We start from the raw sequence: 17519 nt of genomic DNA on the forward strand, positions 1-17519 counted from the left end.
TCTATCTAATTGATTTCAGAGAGAAAGGGAGAGGGAGAGAGAGATAAAAACACCAATGATGAGAGAGAATCATTGTTTGGCTGCCCCCTGCAAGCCCTCTCCTGGGATTGAGCCCACAACCCAGGCATGTGCCCTGACCGGGAATGGAATTGTGACCTCCTGGTTCATAGGTAGAAGACACTCAACCACTGAGCAACACTGGCTGGGTAAGGCTTAATCTTTATAAAAAAATAAATCTCATGAGTCTCAAATCATCTCTCCACTTTACTGTGTGTGGGTTTTTTTGTTTGTTTGATTTTTGTGTGTGTGTGTTTTTGTTTTTGTTTTTTTGTATACACAGCAAAAAGGGGCATAATATTTCCTGGTAGCTGAACATAGTTACCTTTATGACAAATGTATATAAATCTATAGTTTTACATTTTTTTCTTTTGTTTAAGAGAATCTTCTGATTTAGGACAGGGAAAGAAAATATTCAACACAGGATTTAGACTGGAAAATTCAAGGGAAAATTGACAAAACTAATTCCTACTAATGAATATTATTTGATAACTGCTTCTTTCCTTTTAAGATTTTTCTTTATAAATAATTATTCCTTCAACCTCAGCTCTAATTATATGGGACCCTCAATCAATACTAATAATTTTGTAGCCCTTGAAACAAACATATGTGCTTAGTATTCAAAGAAACTTTTGCTTGCCAGAGAAAAATAGTAGTCTTTTAACACTTCTTTTTATGTCTGTTGAATAACCCAATTCTTCCCTCTCTCACCTAACTCTCCAAAAATGTTTTATTTGAAACTGTGCACACATTGCTAAGCTCTTTTGATTTATCTCCCAAACTTTGTGCACACATGTGTAGCATGACAACCAAATCCTATAGAATAAAGAGGTAATATGCAAATTAACCCTCACGCCCTCACAAGATGGCTGCCTACAACAAGGCCAGCAGAGGGGTTAGTGAGGGATGACCAAACAACTGAACAGCAGGCTGCCTGGGGCAACCAGGCCGGTGGGGGGGGGGGCATGAGGGGCGACCAGGCCAGCAGGGGGGGGAGTTGGGGGCAACCAGGATGGCAGAGGGGGGAAGTTGAGAGCGACCAGGCCAGCAGGGGGTGTGCAGTTGGGGGCGACCGGGTCAGCAGGGGGGGCAGTTGGGGGTGATTAATCTGGCAGGGGGGGAATTTGGGGGCAACCAGGCCAGCAGAGGTGGGCAGTTGGGGGTGACCAGGCTGGCAGGGTGGCAGTAAGGTGTGACCAGGCCGGGGGGGGGGGGGGGGAGGGGAGCAGTTAGGAACGACCAGGCCAGCAGGGAGGAGGTAGTTGGGGGTGACCTGGTTGGCAGTTAGGGGCAACCAGGCCGGCAGGGGGGGCAGTTAGGGGTGATCAGGCTGGCACGCAGAGGCAGCAAGGGGTGATCAGGCCAGTGGGGGGGAGGGGGAGTTAGGGGCGACCAGGCAGGCAGGCAGGTGAGCAATTAGGAGCCAGTAGTCCAGGATTGTGAGAGGGATGTCCGACTGCTGGTTTAGGCCTGATCCCGGGGATCGGGCCTAAACCGGCAATTGGACATCCCCTGAGGGGTCCCAGATTGGAGAGGGTGCAGGCTGGGCTGAAGAGGACCCCCCCCCCCCGTACACGAATTTCATGCACCAGGCCTCTAGTGTTTATATAAAACACAATCTATGATGATTTTATTTTTAATCATCAGACTAAAATCCTAGGAAACTGGGAATTTATTTTGTACAAAAATGCTACTTAAGGGCTTACTAAATTGTGTCCTTCTGCTACCCTTATCCCTGGTGTTTTACATTAGAATAACTTTATTTCTCCAATAAAAGAGAGAACAGGCTTTAAGCTTCATTTATTTTAAAATTATTTTCTGCTAGGTCTTAAGAAAATAAAGTGGTTTGTGTCTTACTTGAGAAAAATAGATAACTTGGAGTCTTAAACCTCCTCTGGTGGTTTCTTGATCTTCACTAACCACGGCAAAGGTAGAAAGGTTTCATCTGCAAATTACTAAAAATATTCAGCTCTGAGAAGTGACCTTGGATGATTAGGCCTAAACCGGCAGTCAGACATCCCCCAAGGAGTCCCGGATTGGAGAGGGTGCAGGCAGGGGTGATGGGACACCCGCCCCCCCCGCCCCCCCCCCCAAACCCGTGTATGAATTTTGTGCACTGGGCCTCTAGTGTAGACATAAGATCCATTAATGTTAAGTGTATTAAGACTATCAACTAAAGGGCTTCTTTACAGTTTTGCTCACACACCAACAATTAACCTTTTTCTTTCCCCCTCCAACTTTTTAAAGCATATACAGCTTTATGGCATGAACTAATTTATCTTTGCTAAAAGCCTTCATGGAAATTAGAACACAAGTAGTTTCTGTTAAATATTCTTCAAATCTAATATAGAGATTTTTATTACTTCCTTATCTTTCTTTCTTTTTTAATAGCTGTTCTTAGAATCTTTAAGGTTTAGGGTAAAAAAAGTATAGAAATAAGTTAAGTAGCAAAGTGTGGGCCCCAAGAATCAACCTCAAAAAATAACGTCTGGAGAATCGGAGATGCAATAGTGCAATAAATGTCTTGGTCAATGGAGGAAGTGAAGCAAACAGCTAATTCGATCTTTCTCAGCAGCAGGAGAAAAAGTAATCAGAAGACTGTACATCCTATTGAACAAATCCAAGACCACCAAGTGGAGTATTTTCCAGACATCAAGACAACTGCTGTTTCTTTAAAAATACTCTACTTGATCCCTGGAAATCCTCTGGCAGCATCTGTCGGGCATATTGTCTAGGTCTGTAAGTCCAGGGGCAGAGAAAGGAATCCTCTGTTTCTGATGCTCTTTCCTGTCTCTAACCTCACTCCAAATACTTACCCATCATTGTTCTTTTTTTTGCTATTGATTTTCTTCTGATTATAAGGCTGAGAAAACTTGTTATTCTTAAGCTATTTTAATATTGAGTGGCAATTACAAATAGAAATTATGGTTTGTAGATATCAATACACTTCATAATCCAAAGCCCCGTGACAGCACCTATGTACAGACTGGGTTCATAAACCAGAGGACTTTCCCTTCCCTGGATGGAATTCACTGGGAATTTCCTATTTGAAAAGCAGATGTCACATAGTGAGGGAGCGGGCAGGTTGCTGTCGTAGGCATGTAAGGAGACAGAGATAGTCAAAAATTCACATATGGTTTAACTAGCATCTTGCTCTTCTACAGTCTTGCAGATTTCAGTGGCTGAAAATAAAAGTTCTCAGCTTTACAATAAAACACAATCCGTTTTACTCAAATCTGAAAAGTATTCAATCTTGAGTTATCTGGGTGGAAAAAAGAAAACTAAATTCCTCCTTACCTGTTATGTCAACATAAATTTCAGATGGATCAAAAAGTTAACTATAAACAATCAGACTGTCAATACAGAAGAAAATATGAGCAAATTTTTAAAAATCTTGGAATGGAGAGCAACTTTCTAAGCAAGACACAAAATCCAGAAAACATAAAAGAAGCTGACACATTTAAATAATAAATTCAAGCATTTCTTCCCAGCACAAAATAACATAAAATTAAATAACAAATTGTGCAAAATTAATTACAACACACATGACAAAAAGTACTGGTTTTATTTATCTAGAGAGCTCTTATAACTCTTAAGAAGAGATTAATAAACAAATAGAAAAATATACAAAGTAAAGGAAGGTTTTTAATATAAAAAGAAATACAATAGCTCATAAGCATGAGAAAAGACACTTTACCTCCATTTAAAATGCAAATTAATACCATAATGACATTCCATTTACATTGAACTGAAAAAGATAAAAAAATAATTGTTAATTACATTTTTGGGCAGAGTGTAGGGAAACAGGTACTCTAATATACTGCTGGTGGGAGTGTAAATTTGTGTAACATCTTTGAAAAACAATCAGAAAATAGTCAAAAGAAGAGAAAATATCCTTTGATCCAACCTTTCTATTTGTAAGAATTATCCCTTTAGTGTACTTTCTTTGATGTGCACAAATATATGTTCAAGGATTACATCCCATGTCTTATAGTACTTGTTGTTTTTCCTATATTTACAATGATCATTTCATTTGTTACTTAATTTTTTACACCCTCCCCAAAGTCAGCAAAATAATTTGAAAATCTTACAAATACTTTTTAAACATTATGAAACACATCAGGTACTCTATCAGTTTCAATTGTATTCTAGCAACATCTCTACCTGGGTCCCTAGTGTCACACTCTGAGCAAGACCAATTGGTCTTTGGTCTCTTGAGCAGGCATCCTGGTTGTTCCCTCCATCTCTCTCTCATGGATCCTTGCCTTCTTGGGCTGGTACACTGGACTAATATTTAGTTTACATATAAAATTCTAGGTTGATCATAATTTCCCCTAAAAGTTTGAAGGCATTTATTCAATCTCTTGTAGCTTCAGGAACTGATGTTCAGACGAGAACCCATTTCTTCCTTTCTGGAAGCTTTAGGAACCATTTTTCTTCAGATGTTCTGACAGTTCATGACCCTATACCTTGATGGGTGCTTTTCTCATCCATTATACTAGACAACTGGTAGGTCCTTTCAATTAATAAACTCGTATCCTTTAAGTCTGAAACCTTTTTATGTATTAACTCTTTTTTTCCCCAATCCTTTTTATTCATTTTTGTAAACTATAACACAGGTACAGAAAAACCTCATGAAATAAATGTTTCGTTTAATACATCATTGTTAGAGATATACTCTGTGAACAAAAACACACACCCAGATTAAGAAATGCAACTTTGAAAACCACCACCACAGTCTTCCATATTGCATATGCCTCCTCTCAATACAACTTCTTTTCTCTCCTATAAATAATCATCATCTTGGGGGTTCTTTTTTTTTTTTGAACTTTTGCAAGTTTTATTTATTTTTAAATTTCTTTTAATCTACATGTTATCTTGCCATATTTTTTCTTGCATTTGTTCATTGACGAAACCAGGAAACAACTGATAAATTTTTCTGTGGTATGAATTTTGCTTATTTCATCCCCATCGTGTATTTTAACCTGTTCCTTTGTCCTATATATTTCCTGATGCAGTGGTCAGCAAACTCATTAGTCAACAGAGCCAAATATCAATAGTACAACAATTGAAATTTCTTTTGAGAGCCAAATTTTTTAAATTTAAACTATATGGGTAGGTACATTGCTATTAACTTAATTAGGGTACTCCTAAGGCTTAGGAAGAGCCACACTCAAGGGGCCAAGGAGCCGCATGTGGCTCACGAGCCATAGTTTGCTGACCACAGGACTAGAGGCATTATAAGATGCAGGTTCATTTTTAGGTGCAAGTCCTCTTCAGAGATGGTGTTGTTTAAAAACAAGCAGTCTTTTCATACCTTCTACATGGCTAGGAGGAATGCAAAGACTGCTTGTTTTTATTTTTATGATGTTACCAGCCATTGATACTCAATAGTTATATCCATTAATTCATTCAGAGTGAAAAAAGGGTGAAATTCTAATACAATGATTCCTTCTTTTATTAGCTGAAATATTTCTATAAAGAATAAATTCCCTTCAACTACTATGTGGCTATCTATATAATTCGTAGAGGAATGGTAGGACAAACTATTCAATGCTTCATTATATTAATTAGTTTTCAAAACAACGAGTTAAATTCCAGTTACCTTCCGTAAGTGACAGAAGTTTTTTTTTTTTTTTAACCATTAATAACTTATGGACTTCCACTTGATTTATTTCAATAAATTGAAGTTACCCTTATTGATGTTCAAATTGTCTCATCTTCAAATAGTGAAATATTTCTCAAGTTGACTCTTTTTGATATAATGTAGAAGTCTCTTTGACAAGATATTCTAGGTTCATCTTGTACATCTGGGCCTTGGAGATGCTCATTGCTACTGGATTGATTATTATTTGCATAACTTCTTAGTGTTTATTCTGATACTTAAACATTAATATACAAACCACAGGATTTTTCCTTAACCTCTTCTATCTTGCATCAGAATAGCTTTTCTTCCATATTTAAACTGCTGGTTCTCAAAGACAGAAGACAGTGAAGATGATAGATCTAGCATAGTATAGCATCCTCATTTGTTATATCTCTCATTAGACAGATTAACAGACTCAGGATAGCAATGGCAATGCTTTCAACAATATGATTACTGAATGCAATTAACATTTTTGCATATGATTTTCCTACTTGCCTCACATTGTAAATGTTTTTACTATATCTACATTGTCAAAGTATATAGCCATTGTATAATGTACTGTCCACCTTATAACCCTCACTTAGTCATACTTCTTTGAATAAATATGTATTGAGTGACCATCATTAGCTCTTACATCAATGTCACTTTTCTGTTTGAAGGTCATTTTCTGGTAAGTTTATCAGGAAGTGTTCATGAGAATAATAGTCCCTGAACTCTTGGATATGGATAGCACTTTGTCTATAGCCTCATAGTTGTATCTTAAGTAAAGATAGTTTATCATCACTGAGTATAAAAATCACTGAACGTATTACATATGCTACTCAATTTTTTTTCTGGCATAAAGCATCACTTTTTAAAAAATCCTATAATCTTATTATGAGTCTACATTATAAGACACTTGGTCTTTTTATTTGGATGTAAATGCCTAAAGACATTTTTTCTTTGATAATTAATAACCTTACTGAAATATGTCTTAATGTTGGTCATTTTTAAAATCAGTTTTCTCAAATACTCAATTCATCCTTTCAAAATATAATTTCAATCTTTTTTTATTACATTGAGAAAGTTTTCTTGAATTAGTTTTTTTTTTTCAAAATATATTTTTATTGATTTCATAGAGGAAGGAAGAGGGAGCAAGAGAATCATTGATCAGCTGCCTCTTGCACGCCCCTAATGGGGATCAAGCCTGAAACCTGGGCAGGATCCCTTGACCGGAATCAGACCTGGGACTCTTCAGTCTGCAGGCTGACATTCTATACACTGAGCCAAACCAGCTAGGGCTTCAATTATCATTTTTATTATATTTATTTTGTTTCTTGTTTTGGTATTTTATCTTTTTGAAGATTTGATATACACAGATGTTAAGTCTTTATCTTCTCAGTCATTTACCCTTGAATCATTTTTCTTCTTCCTTCATTTTTATTTTTGGACTTTTCTTCCTTTTTAACTTCTTTTTCTCTTTAGGCACTTATTTTTTAATGATTCTTAAAGCATTCTTTGTTCTTGTGTTTCTTTGATTGTAATATTCACTTTTAAATCATTCTCTCTTTTATGCATATTCTTTCTTGAGTTCCAGTAAAGTATCTCTTAACTTTGTAAATTAAGATTTATGTTATTAGTTTTAGGTTACATTATTTCCTAAATATCATTTAGTTTATCTAATTTTTACTTCCAAAAACTTTTTAGAACTCCTCACCTGTTATTATTATATTGTCTTCTAGTCTTCTTGTTCTGTTGGACTTATGTATTTTTTATCCACTTTATATTTTTTGTGAGTATTATGGAGAGGGAAGAAACCGATGTTTTCAATCCACAGTATTTAATTAGCCCCATTTTTCTTGTGGGTTGTCTTTTCCCTATTGATTTATAGGAGTTTCTATTTGACTCCTTAATTAATCTTTCATTGCTTATGTGTTTTTAAAATATTTAAGGTATTCAGTATGTGATTGTCATTATTTTAAAAATCTCATTACCTATGCATTAAGATTTAATTTTGTATCCTTTTCTTTCTAGTTAATATTATTAATGTCTTATTAAATTCTTCCCAACTTTAAGTACATTACAATATTTTCCTATCTGTTCTTCTAAAACATTTAAAATTTGCTTTTCACATTTATATCTTTAGTCTATGGATTAATTTTTATATGTAGTGTAACACAGAGGTGATTTTCTCCCACGTAGACAACTATTTTTACCTGAAGATTTTAAATATCTTTTCCTCTATTGTTACTCTAACAAATCCCTTCTTTTTAATAAATCTGTTTATGAGTTCACTGTTATTCTCCATTTCTCTCTCTCTCTGAATTAATACTACATTGTTTTAATTACCATATCTTAATAGTAACTCTTAAAGTATATTAGGTGAAATAATTGCTCCTTACATTTTGCTTCAAAATAACCTTGGATTATTTTGAATATCTTGATATTCACCCATGTAAGGTCTGGAAACAAACAAACAAACATGCTCTGTTGCAGTTTTGATTGGAATAGCTTTAGAGTATAATTCATTTTGAGACTTATTTTTATTTACTTTGATTTTCTCTACAGCAGACTTATAGTATATTCCCATGGAGCATTTCCAGATGACTGAAAAAAAAGAATATATACATATAATGTGCTCCCACATACATATATCGACAATAAATATATGCACATATTTGTACATGAGTTGAATATTTGTAGAAATACATATACAAGTTAGTAATTATAAAATATTTTTTAATTTTTCTTTTATCTTGAACATGCATTACTGTTTCGATTAAGCAATTCCATTTGAAGACTACATTTTACTGGCCTAAATCAACATCTTAATTGTAACAGGTGTTAGCTGTGAAAGTTGGGGATAATATCATAGTGGCAGAATGAAATTATTTTTCTATGATTTATTTTATCTTTTGGCATAAAGCACCAGTAATTTAGAAATCTCCACATAGAAAGCTTAGAGTAATTATCCACCCCTACCCTACACCCCTTTTTCTTTTTTTACTACGGATAACTATGCCGCCATTCAAATATTTTAAACGGAAGAAAATAGACTCCTCAAATATATATAAAAATTTACTGTGCTATCTGTATAAACAAAATGAAGAATTAGTCAGTTGGTTGCTAGTAATGGGAGAACAAAGGCTGCATTTTATTCACTTTTCTATCACTAGTAGCTCAGTGACTCATACTGAGGAGGCCATTAATATGTATCTTTAAAAGAATGAATAAGTACTTCTAAAGGTATTGGTATTTTGAGAGTTGTATGTGGTGTTATATTTTAAGATGTGATATAGAACCTAGAATATAGTAAGTGCTCAGTAAATGTCAGCTGTTGTTTTTTTTCAGTACTGTAATACTATCTCTGTTAATATTCCACAGCTTTGTTTCTACCTGATTCTGAACAGTATTTTTTTTATAAGTGACCTGAGTGAAGATAGAGGATCTGTTTATCACTTTATCAAATTTCATGGCTGTGGGATGGATAGAAAGATATTCATAGGCTAAAACAATGTGCTGAATTGAATGAAGTGGAGTTTAATAGTGTTTAATATCCTGAAGAAGTAAAACTCAAATGATCAAGGACAGCATGAAGGCAGAATTTGTTCTGAGAAGAAAAATGACTCATGCAAGATATGATAATTATTTTCAATTTTTGAAGAAAAAAAGTCACGTGATGGAGACTTTAGGACCTTTAGAAGAAAAAAAATAGAGCAGTTGATCAATAGAAGGAAAACGTTTCAAATGGTCTCAAATGCAGCCACCTGCTTCAGAATTCCAGAACCAAGGTGTTGTGCAATGCTTGAGTTCATAGCCACATATTTGGGTAGAGGATTAAGCTGAATATTTCATATTCTGTGATATATTTTGGCATAGCCCAGTGTGGCTTCAGTCATGGCCATAATTATTATTGGGAAGGGTGGATACACACGTGTCTTTGTTGATGAACTTGCTCAATAGGATTCAAATAGTATTTTACATTTACCATTTAAGACATATAAAATATTTTAAAATATCACAACTGTAAACCTACTTATACCCACCCCTATAGATAAAACAAGGTATTGTGTAATGATCTGGTACAGTGGATAGCACAAACGATAGTCTGAATAGTTTGTGTTTATAGTTATTCTGTGCTTGGCAATACTTGTATGTTAATAGGTAAGGCAGAGATTTGTCCTGTTGTCTAACAACATGCTACTTGGCAATGGTCAGCACCATTTGTTGAGTGAATGACTAATTCCTCTCATTGCTTGATTGATGTTCACTAGCTTCTAAACAGCCTGAAGTACCATTTATTTACATCATCTTAAGCCTTTCCCCACATTTTCCACACCATTGGAGAAGAAAGCGTCCTATATAATAAAAGCATAGTATGTATATTGTCCCCTCAACCAGGAGTTGTCCAGGAGTTCGACCAGGGGGCAGGGCCAGCTGGGGGAAGGGAGGGAGTACCCGGCCGGCATTCAGCAGCCTCTAGGGACCCTACCAGTGCACAAATTTTGTGCACTGAGCCTCTAGTAAATAATAATGGGAGAGGGCATGAAAATTGAAGCTGCAATAATTGATAGGAATATTTCCTCTAGTGCGGAAGAAGTCATCTCTGAGAGTGAAATTGAATATTTTCAAGAAACAGATAGAAAGCTTTTAAGGGGATATTCAAAGTCAACTCTCCATGACGGGCAGTAAGAAGTGCATCAAATTATAGCACTCCATTGGAAATGCTGCTTTCATCTGAACATTTACAGACTAGATTGGGATTTCTTTTTCTTTTTCTTTTTTGAACTCAGGGATAACATTCTGTAATCTGTGAGGAAATATAAAAATGTAATGAAAATGAAATCATATAAAATGTAATCATCAAATTCTACAAAACTTCAAAACCCTTTTATGGGAAAAGACATTCTTGGAATGTGTTTTTGAATTATTTATTTGATATTGATGGCCATATGCAGCCACAGAGACCTGCAAAGCAATGCCAATTATTTTACTTAGTGATTTGGAAATATTGATCGTTAGGCCATGTATAGGAAAATTCTCTCATGTCCTATTTGTTTGCTATATTCTTATCTTGGGCTATATTCAGATAAGAGATGCCAATACTTCATTTAGTCTTCTCTACCAAGATCAGTATTAAGTAGATAGTAGAAGGCTAGAAATATATCACTCTAGATTTTTGTTCTTTTGTTTGTTTCCAGTGACACAGTTTAACCAAGACTTGGATCATGGATTAAATTTCTTGTTTCTTTCTAAATGTTATTAATTTTGTTTTTTAAGGACAATAGATTAAAGGGGTTTATTTAAATATCTTTGTTCTCTTTTTAAATATCCTGTCATACATATCTATTACACATCTACTTTCTATTTGAAAGTAGAAAGTCATTAAATTAAAACGGAGATTTTTTTCTTTTTTTTCCCTCTCATTTCCTTAATCCTACTTTTTTCTTTTTCACCTTATATTTTCCTCTTGCTTTTCTGACAAGCTGTGTAACAATTGTATCACAGATCCCAAACTTTATTCTTCAACTTCTCTCCCTGCATTCACCAAGAGGTGAACCGACCATAAAATATTGTTCCCATCAAATCAGAACTGTCAGCACATGTGTGGGCAATTCAAAGAAGTTGCAAGAGAACATTTATCTTGGAAATGTTTTTCTGTGTGTCAAACAGAGAAGAAATTATTTCTGAGTTTAAAAATAGTCAGCACAACTTGGAAAACACAGTAATATTTATTTATGGTAATAAACGTGTTTTCAGTAAAAGCCATGGATGTCCAAACACAAATGGAATCATGACAACCCAATGGCCTCTTTTACAAAAAACATGACATATGTCCCATTAATTTGCTAAATGATATGAGTGCAGAGGACAAATTAAAAATACTAAATCTTTTTAAATACACCATCCAAAATAGGTATCACCCTGGACACGGCATTCAAAAATAGTCCCTTTGCTTTAACTTTATCTGCTGATTTTTTGTTCCTGTGACTTGACAATTTTCTTTAAAGCTTTAATTATCATTCATTTACACACAAAACTACTTGCATTTTGGTTTGACTTTCCATAGAGGACTAAATTCTACGGCATTAGTACATATGTAAGAAGGTATACAAAGTCAAAAAAAAAGAAGGAGGTATACAAAGTCATTTGTAAATATATGAATTTGAAAGGTCCATAAATATCCTGTAAGCATTTAGTATGGAATACATTATAATTGGCTAGACAAAAAATTATGTATCTATCTAATTTATGTTTGTCCCTAACAACTTTAACCTTCTTTTAAATGAAACTTAGCAAGTACTTGGGAGAATGTTAAAGTTTGTTAGAGATTTAAGTTTCCACACTTAGGAATCATTAAATCAGGTGCGCAAATAACTTGCTTTCCAAAAATTCACTTTGCTCTTTTCCAGAGGTCATTTGGCAACATTTGATATCATACAAAAATATAATTAAATTCAAGAAAAGACCCTCCTAAATAAAATTTTCTTTTTGAAAACTTATAACATAGTCATCCTGTTGTATCAAGCTCTGTAAATTAAAAAAAAAAAGGAAGACAGTAAGGTTTATAAATTAAATACCAGGAAAAAAGGCACTTATGCCCTGCACATGGTTATTTCAATTTGTATAATCCACAACCCTTATCAAATGGAATTGATTTCTGGCCTGAAAACAAATACAGAAAAGTGCTCAAATCAAATCAGAATGCTTATGAAAAAGAATCAAGTTGTCTACCAAATATTTCACGTGAGTAGGAAATTTCTTGAGGAACTTCTGATGGAAAATTGCAGTGTATGTTGTTGTATCAAGTGCAGGAGAGGTATAAGGCTGTTGGAGGAATTCCTTTACTTTAGTGACTAAAGAGCCAAAACAATTGTTGTTAACAGTAAAGCTTGACAAGATAATTAAATGAATAATAACAAAATCTCAGCGGGGAAGTGCCCATTAATTGGGTTTATTTGGGAGCATGTTTTCACAAGTATACCCAAATTACCTAATTTTCACTCACATTAAAAAGTGATAGTATATAACAACTAATTACTAGACTTGAAGGAAAAGGCCAGTCTTTTGAACCAATCAAACAGAAGAAAACAAACAGCAAAGAACTGCCATGATGTTTGACAGCTTCCTGAAAATCCCATTCATCATTTTGTCCTGTGAAATATTTCTATGAAACTTGCCAAACAAAAGAATCCCAGTGATTTCTGTGTAGTAGTGTCTTTAAAGCTGGGACACATTTAACCACATTCTTTGTATCCTTTTACTATATTAATATGTGTGTCAGTAAAAGAATGTCAACAGGTGAAATACCTGAGAAGGAAGGATTTGTTACAGATACAGCGAATGAGTTTTGGCATTTTTAAAAAAAAATAAAATCAGTACCATTCTGGTTTCCTGTTTAATATTACATATTTTTTAATTGTTGCTGTTTTCATGCTGTACAGATAAAAAAAAATCTAATTTATAGCATCATTATAACCAACGTTTAAATTTGACATGAATGAAATACTCCATACATTACTCAGATATTTTTGTGTTGAGCTGCTAGCATGATCTCTCCAAATTAAAATTAGATACATTTAAGGCTTTAGCAAATGACTTTATAATTTCCATGAAGTTAATGATGAACCTCCTGATACATTTGTAGTACTCAACTAGATCTTGTTTAGTCAATATATTAAATAGAAATTTAAACTATGAAATGTGTCCCTTTTATTTCCACTCTCATACTCTGAAACAGCATTAATCTGTTGATAATGTTTGTATAAATATTAGCAGCCTTGACTTTGAAATTTAATCTGCAGCAGGGAAAGCTAAATTAATAAGTAATGCCAAATATGTTCTTTTAATTTTGTGACTTACATTTTTTCCTAAAGAAGACTATCATCTAAATGAACACATTTTATACATATTGGCTAAAAATTAATAACAATATCCAAAATACTTCTTGCATTTAAAAATTATGTTTCAGCTTTAAAAACAGTGCTCAATGTTCTGTTTATTCTGGGACATTATTTTGCACTCAGAAAACTAGCTGCTGTAACTATAAGACTAGGAGCCAACACTCCTTCACAAGGACTTTATCCGACTTGGGAACAGTTATACACCCTGGAACTGCTTTACCTTTCACAAAGTTGTTACTACATTAATTTAGAAAAAGGAATAGGGCTATGCTTTGTTTCCTTAGCCATTTTCCCAAATTAATACAAAATAGATGTCAGTTATGGTACAGATAGGTAGATTGATTGACAGATAAATTTAGAGCAACAGATAGGCAGATGGACATAAATATGGCCATCATTAAAATAGAATGTTTTGTTTTGCCAGGTGAAATAATGCATCTGAAAGATTCCATTCTTACCTTATTTTGCTATCATTTCTATTTCTGTTTTTATCTTTTGTTTAATCAATATAGTAAAAGATAGTTTTCTGATTAAACAATATTGGAAATGCTAAATAATTGTTTTTACTGGTTTACATTGGCAACTCACAATCTAAACGTATAACCACCCGAGGCAAAAACTGCATGTAGATCATTCTGGATTTTGAAGAATTTTTGTTTCTAACATAGATTTTTATTTCAAGTTATGGATCAATATTTAAAATTTACTGACAGTTAACAATTAGAAGGCGTTATAAGCAAAGAAATTCCTTGAAATAGCAGATTTTATCTATTAGTGTCCGCTTAATATCTTGCTCAGCACTTTTAAATTCTCTTAGAAGGATAACTTTCTATCCATTACGTTATGATAGTTCAATCACCCTTAAAAATGAATCTAGCTATTCTTATTCCATGAAATGTCACCCATTTATTTCCAAGAGACCTTTTCCTCAATGATCAGAATTGGAACCTGGGATTTTAATTGAAAACAATTGGCACATTTTATTTCCCATAAGAGGTATTTAAAAATACAAAGCTGATATGTTCCTGGGCTTATAAATTCATAATGTTAAAGTTTCATCAGTTTCATTTTAGATGAGACTTGCCTGGAAATCCATGGGGTGTTTTCTCAAGAAGTTACCTAAATGTCTTCAAAAATTCGATTGGTCTAGAAAAATGACTCTGAGACAGTCATGTTTCTTTTCTATTTTTTTTTAAAAAAAGACAAAACAGCAATAAACATTTTAGCTCTTTAATGAGCAAAGATCATGTCTCTTATCATTGGACTAATAGTCATTATCCAGTTTATCTTTATTTCACGCAATGACCAATGACATGGCCAAGATGTACAAAGTTTTTTTTTTCCATCAAGTAGTATACAATTTTTTTTTGTATAATAAGCTTTCATTCTTGAAAAAGAGTAACTGAAAAGAAAGGTTTCTGTTACTGCAGTTAGTTTGTCAGAGAAAGTTCTTTGCATTATCTTACAAACTATCAAAATTGCTAGTCATCTGAAAAAATGTAAAAAAAAATCACATAACTTTAGTCTAATAGAAATATAGTACAGGTAAGAGAGAAAGTATTTATCAGGATGTGCTCTTTAAGTCCATCTCATTTTTTTAATATAAATGTACATCTGATTACATATACAAACATTTGGATAGGTCTGTGATATACTGTTACCGGTAAACAACAGGGGATGAAGAGTTCCCTGTGGTCTTAGAATATTCATTGAAAATCACACATACGTGTAAGACTAAAATCCCCCAGCTGTTGTCTCTCTTAGGTTCTGCATCTACATTGTACTCTACTGAGATTGCACGAGTAAATTCCAGTGACAGGACCTCAGTGAGAAAGATAAGTGGTGTGAAGAGGGACATAATTTTATATTGAATTATTATTAGTAAACATTTTGTCATGCAACATGAGTAAATCAATTAACTGAGAGCTATAACCAGAGTGGTAATTTGGGGAATCCTCATTTCATAAAAGACTGTTGCAAGTAACTCTTTGGACACACTTCACCTTACCAGAGGAAACCAAATACAGAGTAACAAAAAACACAGCAAATTATGGATTCTATAACACATGTCCAATTAGGATTACATTTTTATAAATAATTTAGATGGGAATGAAAAGAACATTAAGAACACAGGAAGTTGTTTGTTCTGGGATTCATATCAGCGAGTATTCATCACTATACCTATAGTTTCTTCAAATACCTTTAAGAACTAATACCTTCTATTATCAAAACTACTGTGAATTATTTAATTGTAATTACTTTTGCCCCTTAAAATCTTCTTTCGGTTCTGCCAATTGATGGAGGAAGCTCCTATTAAAGACTCCAATGGGATGAGAAGAATTTTAATTACGGCTTAATCAGCAGCATAGCCACCAAGCATATAGATTATCATGCACATCGTGCTAAAAATATCCAGTTTCCTGTATCCCCACAACTTTATACTGACAGCACTTATGTGATAATGTACCTGCCAGTCTTTAAACTTCTCTGTTTTACTGGCAAATTTCAGCATGAGCCTCCGCTAAGGCCATTAACAGCATTGGTGTTTTGTGTACTTATCCAAATATGTAAATATGGTCTACACAATAAAACGGCTCCAAATAAAAACTGGTGAAAATTATCTGACATTCCATTGGTGTGTCCCTTGTGCATATTCATGGTTGTTTTTTATTTTTATTTGTTTTCTATTTCAGACATAGTTCTTTCCTGTTTGGTGTTCCACATGCCTAATTCCATTATGTAACATAAATCTTCAAAAACTTAATTCTTGAATGTGAATGAAAAGGTATCATTCAGAACAATTGCTTCAAGCAATTGAAATTCATTTTTAGAGTTGATTTGTGTATATATATGTATATATATACAATTCATTTTTTTCAAAACCCCCAAAGTCCTTGATATGTATATTCACATAATATTCCTCCTTATTTAAATAGTAAGAGTTTTGTAGGTTGAAAGCCAAGGAATCTTCAGTAATCTTTTACTGCAATCCGTCAAAAAAATAGAGTTTGTTTCTGTTATCTGGCTATACCCTGGTTGTTGAATGTGAATGGGGGTGCGGATGGGGATGGGGCAGCGTATTGTTCTGTCCTCCGGTAAATGTATTGAATGTGTGTAAGGGTTGAATCCCTGGTATAGTGTTGGGAATCATTGTAATCGTGTTGGGTGTCATTAAGGGCACATCATCAGGTGACCTCCTCATAGCTAATGTGTAATCTGGGGGGCAGGCGGTCCGAAGAACCACCTCATGTGGATGGATGGACTCACATTCATGATCCAAATCAGTGTGCTTCATTTGGAGGGACATGATCTCCTCTTCTTGTGCGTGGGTCAGATCGTTGGTGGTAGTACGCTGAGGGCTGCATCTCCTATGAACATCATGTCTCCTCTTATCCTTTTTGTAGTACAGGGCTGCAAATGCCAAGATGTTCAGAAACAGCAGTGATGCTCCAACTGCTATCGTCACGCTCAGCTCTGTTGAGTAGTCCCTCTGGTCCACTGAAAATGGACTTGGTTGTTGTTTGGGATCATCCTGCTTGGCAGTGGGAAAGGCTGACGTGACAGGTACAGAATTCTTTCTCGTAGGTCTGAAGGTGATGTCCGTGGATGGCACTTTAGTTGTTGTAGAGGTATACTGAGAAATGTCATTGAGATTATGCAGATGAGGTACCAGCTCCAACCAGAGGTTCACCTTATTGGCTCTATAATGTTCTTTAACTCTTGGTTTTAATCCAATATGGAGATAAAGTTGATCTTTCTGGGAATATCTGGTCCATGCTACTTCTTCAAAGCGGTTGGGTTTGGTATGGATGAATTTTGTGTCTTGAGGAACTGGTTGATTTGGATCACTAAGAAAGAATAAAGCAATTATGAGAACAAAATCATTTTATTCATTTTCTTAATAGAAATAGTACTAGATTGACATCAAATTG

The 17519-nt window shown here is 34.4% G+C and overlaps 1 protein-coding gene across 6 annotated transcripts in view; it reads right to left on the minus strand.

The window, feature by feature from the left end:
- Window positions 1-10736: 10736 nt before the first annotated feature.
- The window catches only part of NLGN1 (neuroligin 1), an 835296-nt gene continuing 828513 nt past the window's right edge, over window positions 10737-17519 (minus strand). For all 6 annotated transcript variants that reach the window (XM_070406782.1, XM_070406785.1, XM_070406783.1 and 3 more), the window contains one exon: window positions 10737-17435. In XM_070406782.1, coding sequence (XP_070262883.1) covers window positions 16613-17435 — 823 coding nt within the window. In that variant the 3' untranslated portion in view covers window positions 10737-16612. The remainder of the gene's footprint in view (window positions 17436-17519) is intronic.

Source organism: Myotis yumanensis, unplaced genomic scaffold (genome assembly GCF_028538775.1).
Source record: "Myotis yumanensis isolate MYYU_CA2020_CCGP unplaced genomic scaffold, mMyoYum1.0.hap1 SCAF_2, whole genome shotgun sequence".
NCBI classification, from domain to species: Eukaryota; Metazoa; Chordata; class Mammalia; order Chiroptera; family Vespertilionidae; genus Myotis; species Myotis yumanensis.